At 42.0% G+C, this 22538-nt stretch overlaps 1 protein-coding gene across 4 annotated transcripts; it reads left to right on the plus strand.

Annotated features, from left to right (window-relative positions):
• Positions 1–13751: 13751 nt before the first annotated feature.
• On the plus strand, positions 13752–18620 carry zc3h14 (zinc finger CCCH-type containing 14). Of its 4 annotated transcripts, none has more exons than XM_068576801.1 (17): positions 13752–13879; positions 14226–14268; positions 14380–14494; positions 14672–14712; positions 14826–15000; positions 15132–15453; positions 15545–15711; positions 15978–16078; positions 16167–16325; positions 16494–16571; positions 16770–16926; positions 17019–17224; positions 17321–17459; positions 17564–17703; positions 17855–17937; positions 18109–18215; positions 18423–18620. In XM_068576801.1, exons 1-17 carry the CDS (start codon positions 13844–13846, stop codon positions 18427–18429), a joined length of 2076 nt encoding a protein of 691 aa, XP_068432902.1. In that variant the 5' UTR covers positions 13752–13843; the 3' UTR covers positions 18430–18620. The 4 variants fall into 4 exon arrangements, with proteins under 4 accessions (XP_068432902.1, XP_068432904.1, XP_068432905.1 ...); XM_068576803.1 differs by having other exon boundaries at positions 17858–17937; XM_068576804.1 differs by having other exon boundaries at positions 16827–16926.
• Positions 18621–22538: the final 3918 nt, after the last annotated feature.

Below are 22538 nucleotides of genomic sequence, written 5' to 3' on the forward strand. Positions count from 1 at the left end.
AGAGAGAGAGAATAGAGGTCACCTGAGGACACACACACACTAAATCCATTGTGACTGGCTGTCTCTTTTCAAATATATTTCAGGTCGTATCCTCTGCACATCGAGGACAACCTGGTCAACAGTCGGCCTCAAACGTAAACAAAGCCCCGGCCCTCAAAAACAGCTTCAAGTGGTTTTAAGATGAATGCAACAATGTGCCGAGCTTCGGCTGGTCCGATTTCTTTTATATGTACGCCGCAAACACAGAATAACCTCGGCTGCCTTCTTTTACTGTGTAAGCATTATTGAGATTCAGTCATTGTTCGGCTCTTGTCCAAGATCTACTTCAGTGCTGAAATTCATTATGTAAGTGCACCAGCACTGCACTGTTAGAATGGGAAACATGCCTCCGCAGTCTGCACTATTAAACTGGTGCATTAGAGAGTCTGTTAAAAAAAAGAAAAAAGAAAAAGGACTCAAAATGCAGTTTCTCACAGTTGTTTGAGTTCATTTTAAATGTATGCTGAGTAGACAATGGAGGACGGGAGCCAGTTCAACGTGCAGGTTGGACGTTCTCCAATGTAAACTGATAAATTAGAAGGCCTAATAATTGCTTTGCAATTGCTGCGGGCGAAAAATTAAAGACGGTTGGCAACTCTGGAAAGTTTGCAGCCTCTAATCTGTGTGCAAGTAGGACGGCGTGCAAACACAAAACCGGTTGCTCTTTGACGTGAGATGACGTGTTTGTCAACACTTTGGCAGACTAATGTGTTCATGATGAGGGATTATCATATCACACAGTATCTACTGACGTGAAACGCAGACATGTAGGCAACAAAAAAGATGTTTAAACCACAAAATAGGAAAACTGTAAACTCAAAGGAAATACATTTATCCATGCGGCATCCTAAAATTAAACTTTCTTATTCATGCAAGCCAACACGGAACCTGCTCGAATTCAGATTTCACTGTACATGTGCAAGCTGTATCTAAAGCGTGAAAGTATTGTAGTGAATACTTATAGGCTTTGCAAGCTTTACTGGACTTTGAATGAGAAACGTGCTCTCTCTCTCTCTCTCTCTCTCTCTCTCTCTCTCTCTCTCTCTCTCTCTCTCTCTCTCTCTCTCTCTCTCTCTCCATCTCTCTGTCACTCTCCTCTCCCTCCATCTCCAGGTTTTTTCTCTCAGGAAAACAAAAAAAAACCCGCAGCAGCCATAGCGACAGAGAGGAAAGGAAGACCTGGCCAGGGCCTGTCACCTTTGAAGCATCCTGATTGGTCGAAGCCCGCTGCGTGAGCTTTGTTGCCGTGTGGACGGCGAGGCAGGCAGTTCTCTGAGCGTTGCCGTGGACGCAGAGCTATCTCAGCAGTCCTGTCAGGGCGGATTTACACTGCAGCCTCAAAGCTGATTCATTTCACTCCTGTGACACATTTTGCGACCGAATGAAAGGAAACCTCAGTATGACACTTTATGTTGGCTTCGGAGGCAGGGAAAACAGATCTGCTGACTGGTTATTGACACAGGAAATTATCGGGGGAAATCATTTATTGTGACACAAGTGAAATGGACTTTCATGGTCTTGGGCATGCAGTTCATGCATGTTGATGAAGAGAGAGAGAAGGACCTGAGAACACCGCAAATCATCACACGTTTCTTTCAACAATCACATTATTGTGAGAGATATTAGCAAGTAAAGCTGCAGTGCCTCTGCAGAAATACCTTGTGTTTCAGCTGATTCGGTGGTCAAGGGGCCTCTTGTAAGACCTCTTGAATTGTTGCATTATCGGAAGTTTTCTTTCAGCAATTCATTGGACAAACAATTGTCCTTATTAGTGCTTTTCAGGCAGGACTAAGACTGGAGTCATCCGTTGTCTTTGTCACATCCAGAAGAAAAGACATTAGCTAGAAAATGGCTAATGCCTGTGCACACAGAGGATTTTCAAATCCTAACAGATTGTAGATAGCAAAGAAAAAACGACCGATTCAACATGTTTTCAGTATTTATTTAGTATAAGAACGCAAACACGCATGTCAGACGTTTCAGTCAAGACAGGAGCATGCATTTAAGTTGTTTTGTGTTGTTTTTTCTCCTCCAGGATAATAATTCATTTGGAATATTTGGTTGAGTTCCTATCCATCTTTTTTTTATCCACCTGATTATCCCATCCAGGGTCACCGAGGGTGTTGGTGCCAATCCCCACATGCACTTTGTCACCAGCTCATCACAGTGCTGTCTTTTTATTCTTCCACTGAAGTTCAGGTAGGAAACGGTGCAGCTGTGAATCTGCTCTCTGTGCCATTGTTCGTCATCCCACCCTCATTTGTTATTGCCCTGTGGCACGTGTTGATAGATGAGGTGAGCGTACAGTGAATAACTACTGACAGTTGTTTCCTCCATGAGACGCAGACGCACAATGAGTTCTCTGATTCTGTTGTTGCCAGACTGGGTCCAGATTGAGATGATGACTTCCTATGACTCCACTGACTCACAAAGTCTGCATCGTGGATCCAGACCCCATATGTCTGCCAACAGTGTGGATAAAGTGAGAAGAAAAAATGTTCACGGAAAGTACGGCTGTTAAACTATCTTAAATTAAACAAATGAGAGTGATCCTTTTAGAAATGAAATAGGTGTGAAATAGGTTGTAGACATAGCACTGGAAGCCGAACACGAGAAGAACTGAGCGTGCAACTTGAGGACAAAATGAAACCACACTTCTCCTCTTATCTCTTTAATAAAATACAAAAAGTTCCATGTACAGCACTTGATAATGTCGCTCATGTAAACATGATTTTTGACTTACACAAGTGCATCTTTTTGTGTTTGTGGATCTGAATGTACACGAGCCAATGAATATGACTTCTCCAGTCACCGTCACTATTCATGGCTCGTACAGGACGCACACAGCATTGTCTCTTTGTGTCTACATGCACAGGCATGTTTCATACAGCTGCAGAGCACGGGGACTGTAATTACCTGCGAATGCGTAATTCACATTAGACAGAGCTGTGACCCCTGATGGCTGTAAAATTCCCCAGAGAACATCCCGGGGCGTTCTCACACTGCAGTCAAGCTGACCTTTCAACTCTCATCAGTGACTGGGAATAATGGCCACATGCATGACCATAAAGAGACACACACACATGTACATGAGAGTCTTATGTAGAGTATGCACATACACAATAAACATGCTGGCCACTTGATGGCCGTACCCTTCACATAAAAACAACTTGCTGACTCGTAATCAGAAGTCTTGAAGTCGTTTTTCACGCTTCATGGCAACACTACGAAATTGTTCAAAGGGACTAAACCAAACTAGGTTGTGTCACAACAGCACACAGTGACACGGGCCATGCTTTGGGATGTTGCTTTCTGCACGCGTCTTTCACTGAAATCCTGCATCGGTCAGTCACCGTATACATAAACTATACAAAAGAGCGTTGCAGGGAGGCTACGGCCGAGGCGACCCCTCCCCGAAGGTTCCCCCTCATCCCCAAACATGTCCAGATATTTAGCACGTTGGGTATTTGCAATCTGTGAGGCACCAGCTGGACTCTCGGCTTGCGTCTCAGGACAGTCCACACATTGCGACTCAAGTGGCTATGTGTGAGCGCCGCGCCAACGCTAACTAGCGTCTGAGCGAGCAGAAAATAAGGGCTGAAGTTGTGTCATCTGAACGAGTCGTTAGCTGCTAAATGCTCCACTTGGTTCACTATCCACTTACTGTGTCGGTCTGTGTCTTGGTAGCGTGCGGCGGGTTTATTTTTCTGAAAACAGCCGCCTGCTGCCCTGAATGCGATGCTATGAGAGCGGTGAGAGTGAACCGAAGCGGTCGCGCTGTGGACCGGACAGCTCAACAATGAGCTGAAACTCTGTAAAGCGCTGTAAACCAGCAGGGTGCTTCAGATTTACTTGACGATTCTCTGTAAGTTCATCACTTCGAATGACTTCTGTTAACATTGTTATTATAAAAACATTGATCATAGCTGCTTTAAAGAGCTTTTTCAGCATTAAGTGACATTTACAACCAAGTCGCTCCTCTGTAATTGCAGTTAAAAAATAACTTATATATTTTTGTTTGGATCCCCGATGCTGGGCCCGGCAGGGGGTCAACTTTGGGCTGGCGGGCTGCAGGTCTGCTGCCATTCACTGGTGGAAACCTTGCCTTATAAAATGTTCGTGCTTTGACACCTATTAAACCTGGGAATAGCATCGCTTAATAAACACAAATAAATAAATGATGACTTTAATATCGTAATGGGCTTTTAATGGGCATGTTATTTTCCTTCAGCAGAGCAGGGATTTAGCCTTGATTTATTTACGGATCAGCCGATGAAGGAATTCCCCACTGAAGTCCCTTCAAATTGATTAAGCTGAAGCAGATTCCCGGGACCGTGTGGGGGAATTTCTTTCAGAACACTTGACCTTCAAGCGAGGAAATAGGCGGACGTTCGGCTCGCCTCCTGTTGTTTCGAAGTGACCTTTGCAAGAAGTTAGAGGAAATATGAAAGAATTATTATTAAAAATGATCATATTTATTAAATAAAATGTGTTACCAAAAATAGACAAGACCAAGAGCAAAGAGCTGGATTATTTAAAGACAAACGCTGACAGATGTAAAGTTCATTTTGCTGCAAAAAAAAAGAAGAGAAATACCACTTTCATTTAAAAGAGAAAATTCTTTAATCACAACAGCAAGTTATTAAATCATCTTTCCCAATGTTCTTCTCCGTGACAATGATGTGGGAAAAAGAAAACGACTTTGTCTTCGGACTCTGTTCCTCATCATTTAGCACCCATAATCTCCCACGGCTTGTCTAACCCTCCGAGATAAGTCCGGCTCCTCAGTGTTTGCCTTCGCTCTCCCAGCCGTCAGGTGTAGTGTGTCCGACAGCTTTATTCAAGCAGCAACGCCAGCAGTGAAGTTCACGCGAAGGTAATTAATCTGGAAACCTAAGGCTGCTACCCATTCACAGCGCAGTCAGATAATTATAGCTACAGGCCGTTGGGGGTACGGAGGGCAATGAAAAGTGCTGAAAGACAGACTTAAATGAGAGCCTGAAAAGTTATATCTAAAGTTTTTTTTTTTTTTGGTTTTACCCTCCAGAGTTTCATTTGCACTTTTAACCAGCTGCCCGTTGTGGAATGGAGAATTGTACCGTGAGGACAGAATGTAATGAAGCGAATAAAGGTTTTGAATTGCACTTTATTCAAAACCAAATGAAACCTATTTAAAAATCATTACGGAGAAGTTAATCTCCGTTGATATACCCTTTGCGAACGAGACGATGTGAGTGGTGGTGAAAGTGTGGCGTTGTGTAAATGGCGGTACTGAGAGATGAGTTTCGAGAACAAGGTCGCAGTTCAAACCCGGAGGCTACGACCGCACAATTACCATTTTGAGAAACTTGTTGTTCGGACAGTTCACAACATCTGAGGGATTCCAGACCAGCTTAGAGCCATCTGCCAGGCATCAGACAGAGAAAAATCCAGACCTCTTCAAATTGCTAATTGCTAAACTGACCTGTCTTGTCATCACAACCATTTCTCCAACAACACTTTTTGTGTGTTCGCCTTCATGTTATTGACACACAGCCATCGCAGCCCAAAGGCACTTCCTGTACTTCAGCTATCGATTCGCCTACACCTGTTGGACGCTGCATTTTTGGATCTATCACTAGTCAGCTTTATTTAGTTCCCTTTTTTAAATAAAACAGAAGAAAAATAGAAACAAAGGACTATGAAAACAATAAGACGGTCACAGTGTATAAGCAGCCTGACTTTGTGAAAACATAGGATTCTTTGTTCAAAGGCCTGGATCAATAGAAAAGCATATTGTTAAGAATAAATATGCTTAATTGGTAGAATTTTGACATGGAGCTTCTTTTTTTTTTTTAACATAAAACACATAGAAAAGGTGGTTATCAGATAGGACTTTGATTTTTTTAATGGTTATAAGAAGAGAAAGATGGCGCAATAGTTGTTTGATCACTTTTTCTGTTCAGTGTGGTACTGGTAACCGTGTCAGTGGTTTTGGAAGTTTGAGGAAATGCCTCAGTGTATTCACACTGAGTCACATACAGTGGAAAACTTTACGCCCACGACCTGTCGACATGAATATATCCGGATGCAGGGAGAAGTCCTTCATGTGGGTGTTTCAACTGCACGGTACGGCAAGGCTCTACTAACATGTCTCTTTTTTGGTTTTCCATCAGCAAAAGTTGTGCATATGGCACCTGGTACCTTTTTGTTGTCCCAAGTGGAGTTAAAACACTGCAATCCACTGATTGGTCACCAGAATCGTCACCAGAATCGTCACCTGCGTGACACACGTCATCCTGCGCAAGCGTGCCATTGATAAAGCTACCGTCAAGACCGAAATGTAGTTATTCGCTTAATGTAGGGCTGTGTTGGGCTTTGGGGGATCTATCAGCCGAAATGGAATATGATATTCATAACTATATTTTCACAAGTTCATCCTAACCTGCTATAAAGAAATGTTAGGTTTTTGCTAGCTTAGAATGCGAGGTGTGACTTACAGAGTCCAAACATACTAGTGTGAGCCTTTTGTGTTTGTATGTTCCCTGAAGGCCACCGTAGTTCTCCAACATGCTTGGAAAAAGGGGTTCTTTTAAGCCATTAGGCAAAGCTGCGATGTACACTATAGCGTACAATTGACAAAGTTTAGACGTTCCTGTTTGGTTGCTGATTGAAGAATTCAATGAGTGGCGTGTTATAAAGATGATGTCACAGCCGTTTCACGTGTCGTCGCGTAAGGCGATGTGAGGCGGCACGATATCTGCTGCGGAAAAAGGAAATAGAGAAAAGGGCCTGGTCTCGAAAAGCTGAGTTGAGTTGCAAATTAAGCATAAGTGCATCTCCAAGTGATTTAGTATTCAGAGTGTTGCAGTGTTTACAGGAAGTGATAAACATGTCACAGGTTGCTCAACCTATTGATTGAAAAGCCGTTGTAATCATAATGAATCATCTGCCAAAGTAGAAACAAGGGTTATGTTGAACTACGATGACAGCCAAGAATCCTCAGACCGCACGAGTCTGGAAAATTATCATCCATCTCGCAGCTTAATAGTGTCTCCTAATGTATTCGAAAGCAACATGTTAATTATTATTAGATTTTATTTGAATATCATATCTCAACATTCACAGAGGAGATTAGTCTTATCAACATCAGTGATAAACTCGCTCTGCAGGGGATCTCATTGTGAAACTTCTCCCTCCTTTGGTGCTCTGATGAAAAGCCCGGCTCGGCACCCTGCTAATACTCTAATTAAAGCCAAACAGCTGCACAGCTTGCTCCACCACACAATCACACCACATCCACCTCAATGGCTCTCCCGTATTTATAATAAGATTATTAGTGAAAATAGACTGAACGTGATGTGCTTCATAAAGTAGAAAAGGGAGTGGGGGGGGGGGGGGTATTGTTCAAGAAGGTCAAAGAAAACCTGTGGCTCAATGTTCAGTGGAAAGAATACAACAGTTCTTGAAAAGCAATCTTGATAGCGACACTTGTTTACGATGTTATTGTAATACATTTTTGGGATCTGGCGAGGACCGGGTTTGGTTATTTGCGAGGATGAAAATAAAATGATTGATATTGATCAAATCATTAACGTATATTAATAATAACGGGGCGCCACCCTGGCATCAAGGACAAATAAAAAAAACTGATAAAGATTTAAAATTGGTGTTCATTTCAAATTGCAACAGTCAAACGAGCGAACAGAAAACTTCCTTTGAAAACAACAAGAAAACACCCAAAACAAGGTAGATCTTCACCGCAGCATTAAAGTAACACAGAAGCCCGACAGGCAAACTCAGATTTTGAACACTGAACCTTTGAATAATAAAGTAGAGTTTACCGACTCGACTCGTCGTGGCGGGTTCAAACACAACAAAGCTCAGTCTAGTGGAACAACACTCTTACAGCGGCAACAAGAACAACAGTTCTGTTACGCAGTACTGCGCGGGGCCCGGTAAATAATACAGTTACGTTGAACAAAACAATACGAGGTGACAAACACGCTGTGGCCAATCTCGGCCCAGACAAAAACCTCTTTGTGGTTTGTGTGTTTCTTTTGCACTTGTTTGGCGGAATTTAACTTTAAGGCATCAGCGTGGTTTCCCCCCCCCCCCCCCTTTTTGCAACGTGAGTCTCATGGACATGCAGGGATGTGCCGGTCTTGGTGAAGTCCTGGCCGTGTCACGGGGACTCCCTGGGGTTCCTGTGGCTCTTCTACACTACTGAGGCACCATTGTTGTGGTCTGAACCAAATCTCACACTCAGGTGAGAGTTTGATGCTTGTTGAGGGGGTTGTTGCATTTTCACAATAGGCATTCAAAATGACATGCAGCCCTCTCTCCTGGTCCTCTTCTTGTTTCAGCCACATGGATAAGTCCCAACAACATATAAGTGAAGTGTTATTTGAGACTTGCTTTGTTTGATTTCATGAAAATAGGAACCTCAAAAACCAAATGTCAGGCCCTGAGACTAATAAACATGTTATAAAAAGCTGCAGTACAAGGAAACATCCAGAGTTAAACCAAACAAAGACACTCCACATATGTTCTCTATTCAAATGAGGAAATGCACTTGTTGAGGCCAAGCAGCTGCAAATGCAATCAGCGCACGCTGTTGCATGACTTGATGAGCCGTGCCAAGCTGTTGAGGTTTTTAGCAGGCCTCATCTGAGAAGTGTCTTGAGTAGCTGCAAACTAAACCTGTCATGGCCATCGGATTCAGACCAACATGTCCTCCCCGAATGCACCCGGTAGCTGTGCACAACAAGTCAGGCTTGTAGTGTCGAGGGCAGGGTCAAAGAATGTCCCAGAAGAAAAAGCATGTGGAAAGTGAATATACTTTTGATATTTTAACACATCAGAAGTGAACGATCAGCCTGTGTATATTGTGTTAAATGTGTGATATTTGACACATTTGCTACGTATGTACTTCGGGGTCACAAAGTTCTTTGAATTCACACCATGCACCGTTCACAATATTATATAGTAGGAAAGGGGATTTTTCCACACAATAAGGTCAGAAAGAATCTTGGCAATGTCTTTGACCTGATAGTAACCAGCTTTAAGTCATTAACCAACCAACATGGCACTTTCTTATTAAATGATTCATAGTGAACTAAGGCATTATTTTGTATGTACTTTGCATTGAATATATATTTGCTTGCCTCTTCCTCTACAAATAAAAGTTGTTATCCATCATACATAATCTCTCAAAACATGGTGATGTAACACGTTTTTATTTAGCTTGCACCGCCAGCTATAAAAGGAAAATTAGATTTATTTGTTAAGAAGATGGTAAAATCCAATGACTAGATTTGTAATTTGATAACAAAGAACCTGTTCTGTGAGCTCAAATGTTAAAGACATTGTTTTTGGGGAAAGTAATCTAGAAGCTTACTATCTACCTTTGGACAGAGCTCACAGTTTTCCCCGTTTCAAGTCTTTACGCTAAGCTAACCGGTTGCAGATTGCAGCTTCATACAAAGCCTCCAAACGCAAGAGTGGTATCAATATTCTCATGAAACAACAAAGTAAATGCATATTTCCTTTTCCCTTGAATAAGTCTTCTCAATAATCAGTCACATAATAGGTTACCACACTCGATTTATGTCCTCATATGATCTAGAAAATCCCTCATAATCCACTCAGCTCATAATGATAGCAATAAAAACCAACAAGAGTGTGGATTTGTTGTGTACAACCAGCTCATATCTCTTGAAGAAGCTACCAAAACATACCCAGTCTGTGTGGGTGGTTGGTGAGTGTAAGAAAACATTGAAAGAAGGTTAAAACAGAAACAAAACAATGCTGTAATTGACCAGTTAATAATACAAGTAGATGCATTGTGGCAATGGTTAAACCTCTCTGCTTAAGAGACGGCTGTTACAGAAATGCACACGTTACAGACTGCAGGGCAGAGTTTGTCAAGTTCCTTGAGAGTGGAGTTATGTCGACCACTTTCCAGGTTGTGTAATTTTCTGAATTTGCTGTTTGACCCTTGACCTGCACTCCTACACAACACAAAGACGAACATTTGAAAACGTTGCCAGTTGCGTAACCCTGACTCATGCAGACTCGGTGCAGCAGTGACCCACCAGTCTCTCCACCGAAGCTCCTGCAGGTTTGGCAACAGCAATTGGACCAGCTGTAAATCTTAATAGGCCTTCACTGTCTTGTCATACTAATGAGTAAAAGCGTCATCACTCAAAGGTTTTGAATCAGAACTGTGTTCACCCTTTTGGCACGTGGGTGTCATCAAAACATGTCTGGACACAATGTACGAATCAAGAAATGAATTGAATTGTTGCACGCTTGCTTGAGAAAAGCCCTTTTAACTGATTGCACAAGGTTTTTGTCTTTTCTCAGCTAACCAACAATTGCAATGGAACTTTTCTGACATCACCTCTGTTTCACTATCTTAGTGTTAAATCTGAGCAGCTGTTCCACCGTGTGACTCTATATGCAGTCTTCCTCTCTCTGTGTGTATCTGTGCAAAATGTAAATGTGACACCCAGCTGCAGCAGCTTCATTCATACAGGTGTCATCTCGTCCAGGAAAGCCCGTCTCAGGTTACTGGACATTGTCAGAGCAGGTGCAATGAATTATCTTCCTGTGCACGTCTTTGTTAAAGGCTTTTTTTCCTGTAATCTACCTTTACATCCTTTCTTTCCCCTCTCTCCGGCCTCAAGGCAGGATCTTGACTTGTACAAACTGCAACATGACACTAAAAGAGTATTACCTTCCTGAATGGTGAAGAGGTTTCAGAGGGATGAGTGTGTCTCTGAGTCAAGGGGAGGTGAGAACAGAACCATGGTAAGTCAAGAGCATGCAGTTGAGGAATTCGCAGAAGTTTATCAGCTGATTCACAACTGAAGTCACTTAGTTTTTATGACAACATTTCACAGAAAAGGGAAGTAATTACCACAGTCCCAGGAGTGGAGGCCAGCCGATAACAGATTTGCGGTCAGGCCTACAGATGGGGACTGAATGCGGTTGTATTAACATAAAACATTGTGTTTTTCACACTGCATTCTTATCTTGAGATACTGGTATGTTGGAATTTCCATGCAAATGCGATATGTGTTACCTGGAACCCCAAAAATAATTGTATTTAAAGAAAAATACAGGAAAAACTCCCTCATGTAGCTTTTGCATTATAATATCTTCCAGTCAGCGGTGACAAATCATATAAAATAACAAATAGTCTTTGAAAAGGTCACATCAGGGTCTCCAGATTGAGTTAACAGTAGGATGTGGGGGGCTGTACCACTATCCTGTCTTTCTTTTGTTGTTACATGTTCAGTCTGCCTATTGTCACTGCTAAAGCAAACGATCATTCAATTTACAAAGTCCAAAAATATACCAACAAAACCTCTTGAGCTCACTTGTTAACATGCCATGTCTTGTTCATTTAAATGTGTACTCAAACAGCAATGTTAAAATTACAATACATGGTTTTACTGGGATTTATCCAGATTACCCAGCAGCCCACTACTTCTGTACAGCGTGGGTTGAAAAATATCATCAGTGAGCTGCAGGCTTAAGTCGAGGTTCCTGCAGGCACGTCGAAGCAAATATGGCAATGTCACAGTGACGACAAGGTTAAACCCAGGAATCTGCCAACACTCACTGCACCTAAATAGGTTTTGGTTTATGTTTCACTATTGTAGTGATTAATACAGCATGCACCTGGTGAGTGCTGCACTTACACAGCAATATCGCACAAGAGAGAAAACACATTGGATGATAAAAATACACCATGCCTTCAGAACATGCAGCCGCTCAGACTCGCTGCTGGTGGTGATACAGTACGAGGGCTGTTTGGGTTTTGCTAATGGGTGTTGTTGCAATACTATTGTTCCACGGGTCACTGCAGAGGTCCGACCTCTGCCTTGATCCAATTAAGCGCTCGAGAAATGAGCAACGATGAGATTAAGCTTCTCTCTGCCGTGAGTGGATTTTTTTTCTTCTTCTGTCATACTCCTGGGTTTCTATTGGAGCCATTCAAAGCATCTGTTTCATTCACGTTGAAAAAAAGATAGAAAAGGAAACTGCTCCCGCTTCCCCTTGACATTAATGGAAACCGGAGCAAATTGTAGCGACAAATTATGACGAATTATTTAGTTGATGACTTCCTTGTGATTTATGGGAATGACCTGAAAGTTTTAGACCAATAAACACTTTTGTTTCCACTAATGACTCTGTCATTCTCAAGGGAATCAAAGCTGAATGCATTACCACAGTTGGACTTGTGAAAACGTGAGACCAAACAGCCACACTGTGCCACACTCATAATGGTTCTATCCAAACTGTAAATTATTATGTTCTCGAACTCTGTTGTAGCACAAATGTACTGCACCACCCACATAAAAAAAAACATCATGTTAATGCTAATGAGAATTTGTCAATCAATATGTATAAACAGGAATATTATGAGAGGTCAAAGTCAGTTTCTTACGTAACGTAATTGTGAAAACAGAGCAAAGTTGATCTTTCTACACATTAAACAATGTGTGCAACAGACAGTGTGAACAAAGCGGCAGAGACGGAGCAGACGGCCGTGGCTGAGAGTGTGTTAGACTCTTGTCTAGACGCCGAGCAAGATCCTTCCCGTCATTGTTGGTAGGCATTGAGTGGCTGCAAAACAGGAAATAATATCTGAGGAAAACATACAGCTATGAACATTAGAAAGTCAAAGACACGTGCTACAAAATGCAGCATTTTAGCATCATTTTAAATTAAAGTGAACCTAAATTCTAACACTAACATTAGTTTCACAAACTTTTTCTTTTCTTCACTATAATTGCTGCAACATACATTTCTTGAACTTGCACGCAATATGTTTTTAGGTTGTCCGAAATGAGATACAATGTCTATGATATAATCTGTCAGTTTACAGATAGAAATCTAACGGTAAAACCATAATCTTTTTAATCTGTATTTTTTTCTTCAAACAATGATTACATTTACATTTGAATGGTCCAACTGGGATTTCAGGTTTAGATTTATGAATTGATTTTGATGATTGTTTATTGGAGTAAGTCATCTATTTTTAGAATATGACTTGTTCATGGGGGAAAATCACAGTTTTTTCTTCATGGTCTCTTCCGCCATCTTGTGGTTACAGCTCTGAGGTAGGAAAACGTAATTTCGTTTTCTTTCTTTTCTGCCCATGAAGAAATTCCATTTAATTTAGTATCACTACACAGTACAACTACCAATACAACAAAATGAGTTAGCATCTGATCTCCATATCTTTGTTTAACTAAAATTATCACAGATTGTAATCCTATTGGAATTGTGAGAACTCTGAGAACTTGAAAAACACGGTTAGAAGCTGTTGGTCATTCACATAGAAATCAAACACACAACTTTATACACACATACAACCTTGCTATCACCTGCTATAAAAGAATAAAAACAGCATCACACATTTGCAATATTGTGCACTAGTTGTTATCTGATGTTAATCACGCCCCACCTTCCCTTTACATATACGTATTCATAAATGTGCAGGCGCTTGACATTTTCTTTTTCAATACCTTACTGTAATGTGCTATTCATTTACCCCTCAAGACGATAGCCATGAAAAATATAACTGCCGGAAAAAGAAAACAAGTATCATAGATAGATCATAGACCGTCTTTAATTTTTATTTTTTTAAATAATTGTGTCCTTGTTATGTCCCGAGTCGGCTCCCTTCGTCGGCCACCTGACGTCACAGTTGTCTCCTCTAGTAAGCTAGTTATTGGTTAGCGGTGAAGCTAGAGCAGCAGTCGCTTCTTTTTTTATATAACGTATTTACTTGAGTTAAACAACAACCATGGAGATCGGAGCAGAGATAAGCAAGAAAATAAGAGTGAGTAGCATTATGCGCTGAAAGTGACGTATTTAAACGGACCTACGGCCTGGTTATAGTTTGACTACCGCATATGCTAGCTGGTGTATGCTAGCTAGTTACGCATGTGAGCTTTAACGGACCGGTTTTGTTTCTCAAGGCCGGTGGAGGGGATACTCCGAAATGTAGTAACGTTTCTGGCAGGCTGGTTGGTTGTACAGATATGTTGACTTATTTGTGTTTCAGTGAAAATGCCCTTCTATCTTAAATGATCCGCAGCGCTTCTTTATCGTTTGCTAGCTTTTGTCTATGAATGTATTCAGCTCGCGCTATAATAACACCTCACTTTACTTTTGGTCTGTTTCAGGCGGCTATCAAGGGCAAGCTTCAAGAGCTCGGTGCATATGTTGGTAAGTGAACAGGATTCACGCCGAGTCGTCCCAGACGTGAGCTACGTAACACTCGGATCGCATGCATTTACATGCAGTAATTTACGTGTTTCCTCTCTTTGTTGACTTCAGATGAAGAGCTTCCTGACTATATTATGGTGATGGTTGCAAACAAGAAAACCTCTCAACAGATGTCTGACGATCTCTCCCTTTTCCTTGGACACAACACTTTTAAATTCACAGTGTGGTACGATGAAAACTGTCAAATGTGTATTTGTCCTGTCTTGTTAAATTCCATATGTCTTTGTCTGATAACATGCGAAAAAAACGTGTACCCTCCACCCCGTGACACTTGTTAATTATTCATCTCAACATTACTATCAGTTCTAGCCATAACATGTTTTTTTTTATTATTGATTTCTAGGCTACAGGGTGTCCTTGAGAAGTTAAGATCTGTTGCAGTTGGTAAGTCAGGGAGAGCTGTTTTTATACCGTTTAAATGCACATAGCTTGTAGTTTGAGCTTCATTACACAAAGCTCATCCTTTCTTCCTCCGCTTGCCAACATGATTGTTGCAGAGCCCGCATCCCTAAGTGGAAATCCGATCCAGTCTGACGATGATATTTTGTCTGGGAAGAACCGCTCCTCTTTAAGCGAGGACAGCCGAGCAGAGGAGTTGAAGGTGCTGACGGTGTCCAGTTCCCGCTCTGATAGGACTGAAGCGCGCGTGTCCAGTTCCGCTCATGAAAGCAGGTGCTTAAAACGCTGGAATTCTCTTTTTGTCCTCATGTGCTGACATTCAATGTTTGCCATTATCTTTCTTTGACAGCACACAGGACAGACCTTGCAAATGTACAAACTTGTATACCTCTGTCTGTTATCAGGAGAGGTAGCTTGGAGAAGAGTTCCTCTCGACTTACCTCAACGGTTAAGCCCCTCATGGAGCTGATCCCCTTAGATGCGGTTCTTGACATCAAGCCAGAGATGGATGATGACCTCATCGCCGAGGATCATGTAGAGATGGGCAACCATAGTCGATCCCGAGGCGCATCTGGTAGACCCACAGCGGAAATCTACAGACCGGGTCAGAGCAAGTTTACAACATTAAGCTCTGCAGAAACGTGTCGGTCATCAGAAGGATCCTCTCACTCCAGGCAGCAGGACAGCAGCAGAAGCAGCAGAACCTCCAGAACCGGATCCAGCCGGGTACTGTGACTCGATGAATGTGTTCAGCAACTTTCTGTGAACATGGTGCCAGACAGGATCCATAATGTCAATGATCTTGGTCTTTGTTCAGCAGCAGGAGGAGTTTTCGCGGAAGCGCAAAGCGCCGGTAGCGAGTTCAGTGGTGCGAGTGAACCGAGCGGCAGATGAGGACAGCGACGACATGGAAGAGGAGGATACAGGCTATGGAGGCAGAGGCCTTTCCAGTAGAGTGTCCTTACCCTCGAAACCTGAACGCAAGTCAGTGTCAACACCTCATGGGATATTATATAACATTATGTGTCATACATTATTGAATTGGAGGGCCTGCAAGAACTGTAAATCACTGTTCATAACCACAATTACGTGATTTGTCCATGGTATTGGACAAATCAGTTAGAATCCATATTTTACACTGCAGTAGTTATTATATACGGCCTCCATGACAATCCAGGACTGACTGATCTTTTCAATGACAGCTGAAACTCTTTGCTGAACTTTAATATGACTGGTGTCTATGTTTTCAGGCCTACTCTCCCTCCAGCCAAGCAAGCCAACAGGAATCTGATACTGAAGGCCATCTCTGAGGCTCAAGACTCCATTACCAAAACTACAACCTACCCTTCAAGTATGTTTGAGTTGCCGTGAAAATTGTTTAATTACTGCAGTCATCTTAAGCAGTTGCTGTTATCCCTGACATTGCCCTCTAACCCCAGTACCACAGAGGAAGACAGTTCCTGTTGCCCCTCGTACTCGCATGGCCAACAGTGAGGAGATGACTGCAGCCATCCAGCTGGTCCAGGAGCACCTCCACAGCCTGGCCCCTAGGGTTCAGACCTACACCCCTGCAGACCTGCCTCCTTCCAGAACCCATGGTTGGTGAAGAGTAGAGTTGGTGCAGCACATGGTGTGCCTTTTCCTGAGCACTAATTTAAACAATCTGCCGCCTGAAAGTCAGAATCCCAGGAAGCTTAACTAATAAACAAATGTAAAATAATCAATATGTACTCAAATGATGACTCTACTGACATTTTTCCTGCCAGCTCCGGTGAGATCTTTAGCTTCTCGTCTTCAGTTGGACTTGGTGGAGCGCAATGAAAGAGAAGAGCAGGGTGACTATGGTGAGTCTTTTTTGCTTTTATGGGGCATCTTTAGAAATGTGCAACAATTTTTAAAAGATTCTTCTCGCACATGGCGTTTTTTTTTTTCTTTTACTGCAAACGTGTAGAAGTAGTAACTAATTATAAATATCCCAGAAGATGCCGACTAGATCTTTAGTTATGCATTAGACTGCGATGTTTGCGTTTGGGGTTTTCTAGGTCCCGAGGTCGCTGAAGGCAGTGATACAAAGCCATTTGATACCCGCTCCTTTATAGTGAGCCGACCGCAGCTGGGAGAGTCTTCAACCAAAAGCCAGCATCCTCCTCAGGTCAAAGGGGACGTCCAGTCTGCTGTACCACGCACTGTCCAGGCCAGGTATGCACGCACGCACACACACAAACCCAAATGTTATAAGTATATTCGCCCCTATTTTCATTTATACATGAGACATTTTATTTTCACACCAGTAAGGAGAGGGGCGACTCTGCAAGCCCCAAGTTCATAGTGACACTGGATGGGGTACCGAGCCCGCTGGGGAATCTCGCAGAGTGCGAGATGGAGCTGGATTACGTGAGACCGCCCTCAAAGGTCACCGAGGCGACCGTCCCCGTCAACAGGGAGTCCAAAGTCAGCATCCATCACAGACTGCAGGGGAGACTCGCATCATCGGAAGGTGTGGGGTCTTGTCACAGTAATCCTTTACTGCTTTAATGATTGTATCTCTTACATTTCAAACACAGTTACATGACATCCTGTCATCTTTTGACAGATGATATGATGGAAGTTGAGGAGGCGGAAGAGGGTGCCGTCTCTTTAAAGAAACGGAAGGTGACGGAGCGCTGCAGGTTCTGGCCGGTCTGTAAAAGTGGAGACGAGTGTTTGTACCATCATCCTACCACACAGTGCAAGTGAGTATCTCTGTTCATATACTGATGATGAAGATAATAATGGAGTTTTTACGGCTCGCCAATCACTAAATAATTTTTCATGATTCCCATTTGTTTCTCTTAAGGACTTTTCCCACTTGCAAGTTTGGGGATAAATGCCTTTTTGTGCATCCCAATTGTAAATACGACGCCAGGTGCACCAAGCCAGACTGTCCCTTCACTCACGTCAGCCGAAGAAGCCCAGCTGCTGCTCCGGCCCGGCCAGGTACACTCATGAAATCTTTGACTGTGCATAAACTGTTCCGACGACTATGACACATACTACAACTTGTAAGCGTGTATTTAGATTCCACGACTAAAGCAGCAACATAAAGAAAGGGTGAAGATTTTCTAACTTGAAGTCTTTGCGTTGACAGCAGTGCAGCAGATGCAAACCACCAGTGTGTGCCGCTTCTTCCCAGAGTGCAAGAAGATGGACTGTCCATTTTACCATCCCAAGGTAAATCATTTGAAAGTGTGGATGTGGTGCTCTGGTCTGTAATGGCCATTTTTAATAAATGTAGTTCATGGATAAGTGCTTGTGTGTAAAAGCTGCAGTTCGGTCGAGACATTTTGCACAAATCTGAAGTTGCAGTTAGAGTTTCTAAATTGCGGTTCCTCTCATCCACAGTCTTGTCGCTTCGCGGCTCAGTGTAAGCGAGCTGGATGTACTTTCTACCACCCGACCACAACTGTGCCTCCGAGACACGCCCTGAAGTGGACAAAAACACAAAGCAGGTGAGCAGATGGGGTCATTTTAAATTCCATATGGTTGGAATGTTTAGCTTGTTGATAACAGTATTCCTTGAATATACTAATGACCCAACCAAACATTTTATAAAATATACATTAGTAAAAACATGATTTATGTAATATTAATATCATCTATATAATCCTTTTTTCTTTTTTTTCATGCACTAATTGCTGTTTGTCTCTTGCTCACAGCCAATAAAGTCCAGAGAGTCTGATGGAAGTCTGATCCATTTGAAGCTACGGAGGATGTTCTCCATCTGCGTCTATTGATTTTCATTCTTCAACTGTTGTTTCATTTCATTTTAATGTTTTGTCTGGATTCATTTTTAAATGAATTGTTTTGTAAGATGAAAAGGTTTTTGCTCTCTCGGAATATTAAAATACTCAACAGTGAACTTTAAACTTATGTCATCTTGTCATTTTTCTCATGTTCCTTATATTTGTTTGTCCAGATGTTCACCACTGATTGTTTTCTTTATATGTCTGCGTTGTCCATTGTTAAGACGTTAAAGAGCTGCAGACACTCCTTGACTTCCTTTTCGTATGTGAATAACAGATCATTTAACTCTTTAGCATATATCTTTATTTTATGAAGTAAAGCGTTAACAAAATTAACAAATAATAATTTGTCACCTGATAGAAAAACTATATGCCCTAATGCCTAATGCAGGTCTTTGTTTTGCACCTACTGCCATCATGATGTCATCAACAGAAAGAGGGAAGGTCAATCATTAACATAAATGCCTTTCCATATATTTTACATATCTTAGTTCCTGCCCAATGAGCAGAACTTAAATTATTAATATTCCCAAAATTCCAATTTACAAATATATAAACTTGTAGCTCTTACAAGTCAGGGTAGTTGTTGGATGTTTTGCTCACTGAAGGAATAAGATCTGGTACAAGTCCCTTGCAGTGGCAGACGGTAAATCAGATAACAAAACCAAACTACAATTATTAGTTAAAAGAAAATATTGTACATAGAACTTATTTTCCTCTAAGCTTAAATATGTGATGTTAACATTAACCCTTTTTTAAATTTTGTATCAAATAAAAAATGGTACGATTAATTTGTCAAACTCCGACTCATTGGCCTCGGCTCATTTTATGTAAAGAACATAAATCGGAAGAAATTTTCAATAAACACACACTGTACTTTCATATTCTCACAGACATTTAGTCCTTTGTCTTTACGGGAACCAATCTTTATTTGTTCATATTCTATGCAAGCTGCAAATTGGGGGCGGGACACAACAAATATAGCTTTGCCCGTGTGATTCTTTATCACAACTAATGAAGGTGGTCAATGGATTCTCTGCTCAGAGGGCCTTACAGTTGATTCTGGAACAGAGAGAAGCTTTTGATGATGATAATGATGATGACGATGATGATGATGATGATGATGATGGAGAGGAAGAGGTTTCAGAATGAGAGGATCACATTCATGAAAGTTCAGAGTCTGACAGCGACTTTGAAGAAGAGGATGAGATTGAGCATCAGCTAGTTCCAAAATGAAGACGAGAACCAGGACCAGCCCGTCAACAGCTAGCAAGTGAAGAAATATAGATGATCTCAGGGTTCTATTCTCTTACTTCTGGGTTCTATGTTCTGACCTCAGAGTTCTATGTTCTAACCTCAGGGTTCTGTTCTCTGACCTCAGAGTTCTATGTTCTAACCTCCCTCAGAGTTCTGTTCTCTGACCTCAGAGTTCTATGTTCTGACCTCAGGGTTCTGTATTCTGACCTCAGAGTTCTATGTTCTAACCTCAGAGTTCTATGCTCTGGTCCAAGTGCTGACTACACAGAACAGGGACGTCAACTCTTACAGGTTTGTGCGTCCTATGAGCCAAAGTATAAGAAAACCATCGTATTATAATTCATCTCTGCACCTGTAGTTATATTGTAGTTATATTTTTCCACCACCAGAAGCCGCTGCAGCGTGCTCCGTGATGACGTCACTGTCGTCCAAGTCAAAAGCCCGATGAGCATTTCGTCTCCTCGCCGGGTGCGGTGGCGCGCGCCTGTAATCCAAGTTACTGGGAGGCTAAGTCTGGCGGAGCGTTTGAGCTCAGGAGTTCTGAGCTGCAGCGGACTATGCCGATCGGGTGTCCGCACTAAGTTCGGTATCGATATGGTGCTCCTGGGGGAGCCCGGGACCACCAGGTCGTCTAAGGAGGGGTGCATCGGCCCAGGCCGGAAACGGAGCAGGTTAAAGCCCCCGTGCCGCTCAGTAGTGGGATCGCGCCTGTGAATAGACGCTGTAGTGCAGCCTGAGTAATATAGCGGGACCCAGATTCTTTTACTCCTTTTACAAACTACTGTTTATCTTTTAGAACAAATATTATATGTTCACACCGCACAGCAGCTTTATATGTGTTTCTTTATCTCCTTATTCACACGAACAAGCCTCACAGACCAGCTGTTCTGAGTGTCGTACACTGCCTCCTCCTGGAGGACACCTGCAACTACATCAATACTTTTCATCAGGTAGGTGACGCTAACAAACTACTGAAGGAGGATCTTAATCAAACAGCCAGTTCAATTACACTGTAGTCAGGCGTTCACAATGCTTTAATCTCCTACTAATGCTCTGTAACAGCAATGTGTTCATATTGGCTCTGTATGTTTTTAAAAAGACTGTTTTTTTAATAAGTTTATTAAAATTATCAACAGATAGTGATACAAATGTACCAGTACCCTTGTATTGTGTATACCTGAACAGTGTGCTTGTCCCCGCTGCCTTCCCTCAAACACAGATGTGGACATTCACAATCAGACTGGAATATCAGGTGTTAGTTTTCAGCAGCGTGTCCTATCAAAGTCTTCTTCCTAATCCACAGTTTGTCTTTATTTGTGACAGAGTTACAGATTATAAAATGGATCATGCGTGGACCAAACATGCAGTTGGAGAGGAAGTGTTGCCTCAAACTGATACAACAACATTCTTCCACATCAGAAATGTTCCTGTCGTAAATCATTTTCAAAAACAAAGAGCAACAACCTAAAGTAACCCAAACCCCCAAGGGTGGAAAAGTCCTGCTATACAGAGCCAGGTGACATTTTGGCCACAAACCTTGCCAGTGGCAATATATTCAGAATTAATACAGCATTAGTTTGCAAAGTAACCAAACTATCTGTCTGCAATTGGATAAAAGTTACTTTATGTCAGCATCCTACGTTAGACTGCACGTATATCTCCTGAGTAGAGCATGCAGAAATGCAGATTTAGAAGATAAAAACCGACAACTTTTTTACTGGACTTTTTTGACTCATAAATGACCTTTGCTTTGAAGTGAATACTGTGTTCAGCGTATTTAAACTCACAACATGTGTCGGCTATGACGCTGTTATTTTTACGGTCATCAGTCTCGACACGATTCTTCACTCTCCCTCAATAATTCGGTGCTCATTAGAAACCTCCCACAGTCATTTCCAAAGAAGCGCCACTACAAAGGAGGGCATCTCAGTTTGCTATCTCAATAAATGGCCCTTCAGGGGTTTTTCCAAGTAAGCGGGGGCCTGAAGAAGAAGAGAGACTACTGTTGACAGCAGTGTTGAGCTGTACCCTCTCCTAAATTTTACTCAGGATGGATGTGAGCGGGATGTTTGATAAGCTGCTATCAGCTATGTTGTAAGGTCTCGCTGCCTCTAAGGGCTCGATTGAGCTCTCGATATAAAAAAGAACAAAATCATCCCTTTGTTTGAGTAATCTCCAGATGGTGTAGCTCCCGATAGGTCACTGGAAACCTTCCTCATTCTGATAACACACATGCAATTCATTCTTCTTTCCACTTTTTTTTTTTAATGATCAAAATCCTTTGAACATTTATGAGATTATACGCTTTATTACTTGTAGTTTCTGATGAGCTCAAGACTGTATGGTCCTTTAAGGTTCAGAAATAAACTCCTCCAAAGACATAGATGTGTTTTTGTTTTTCTATATTTGCGCCGTATTGCGTTTGTGCACATGGTTTAAGCAGAATTTGACTAATCAGCTCTTCTCGTCTTTCTTTTTTTCTTTTTACAGCCTCAACTCTTTTGGACAGTGTTAAATGCCAAGTATTAGAAATGTCTGGCCGTGCCCAAGCTCTTCAAAATTCCTGTGATGGTAGAACATGTTTTTGTGTGGGAGGGCTGTTCTGCCAAGCAAAGCTGTTTTGGTCCTGATTCTTTTCTATTTTTTTTTTGTATTGCTCACAAGAAAATCTTGTTCTTGCATGCATCACCAAATGCTACCTCGTGATGGGGGTAAACAAGAAAGTAATACAAGAAATCACATATGCAGCTTTACATGGCTTTTTCACGGCGA

The sequence above is a fragment of the Clinocottus analis genome, unplaced genomic scaffold, assembly GCF_023055335.1.
Source record: "Clinocottus analis isolate CAN_PGR_092001 unplaced genomic scaffold, fCliAna1.0.p SCAF_15, whole genome shotgun sequence".
NCBI classification, from domain to species: domain Eukaryota; kingdom Metazoa; phylum Chordata; class Actinopteri; order Perciformes; family Cottidae; genus Clinocottus; species Clinocottus analis.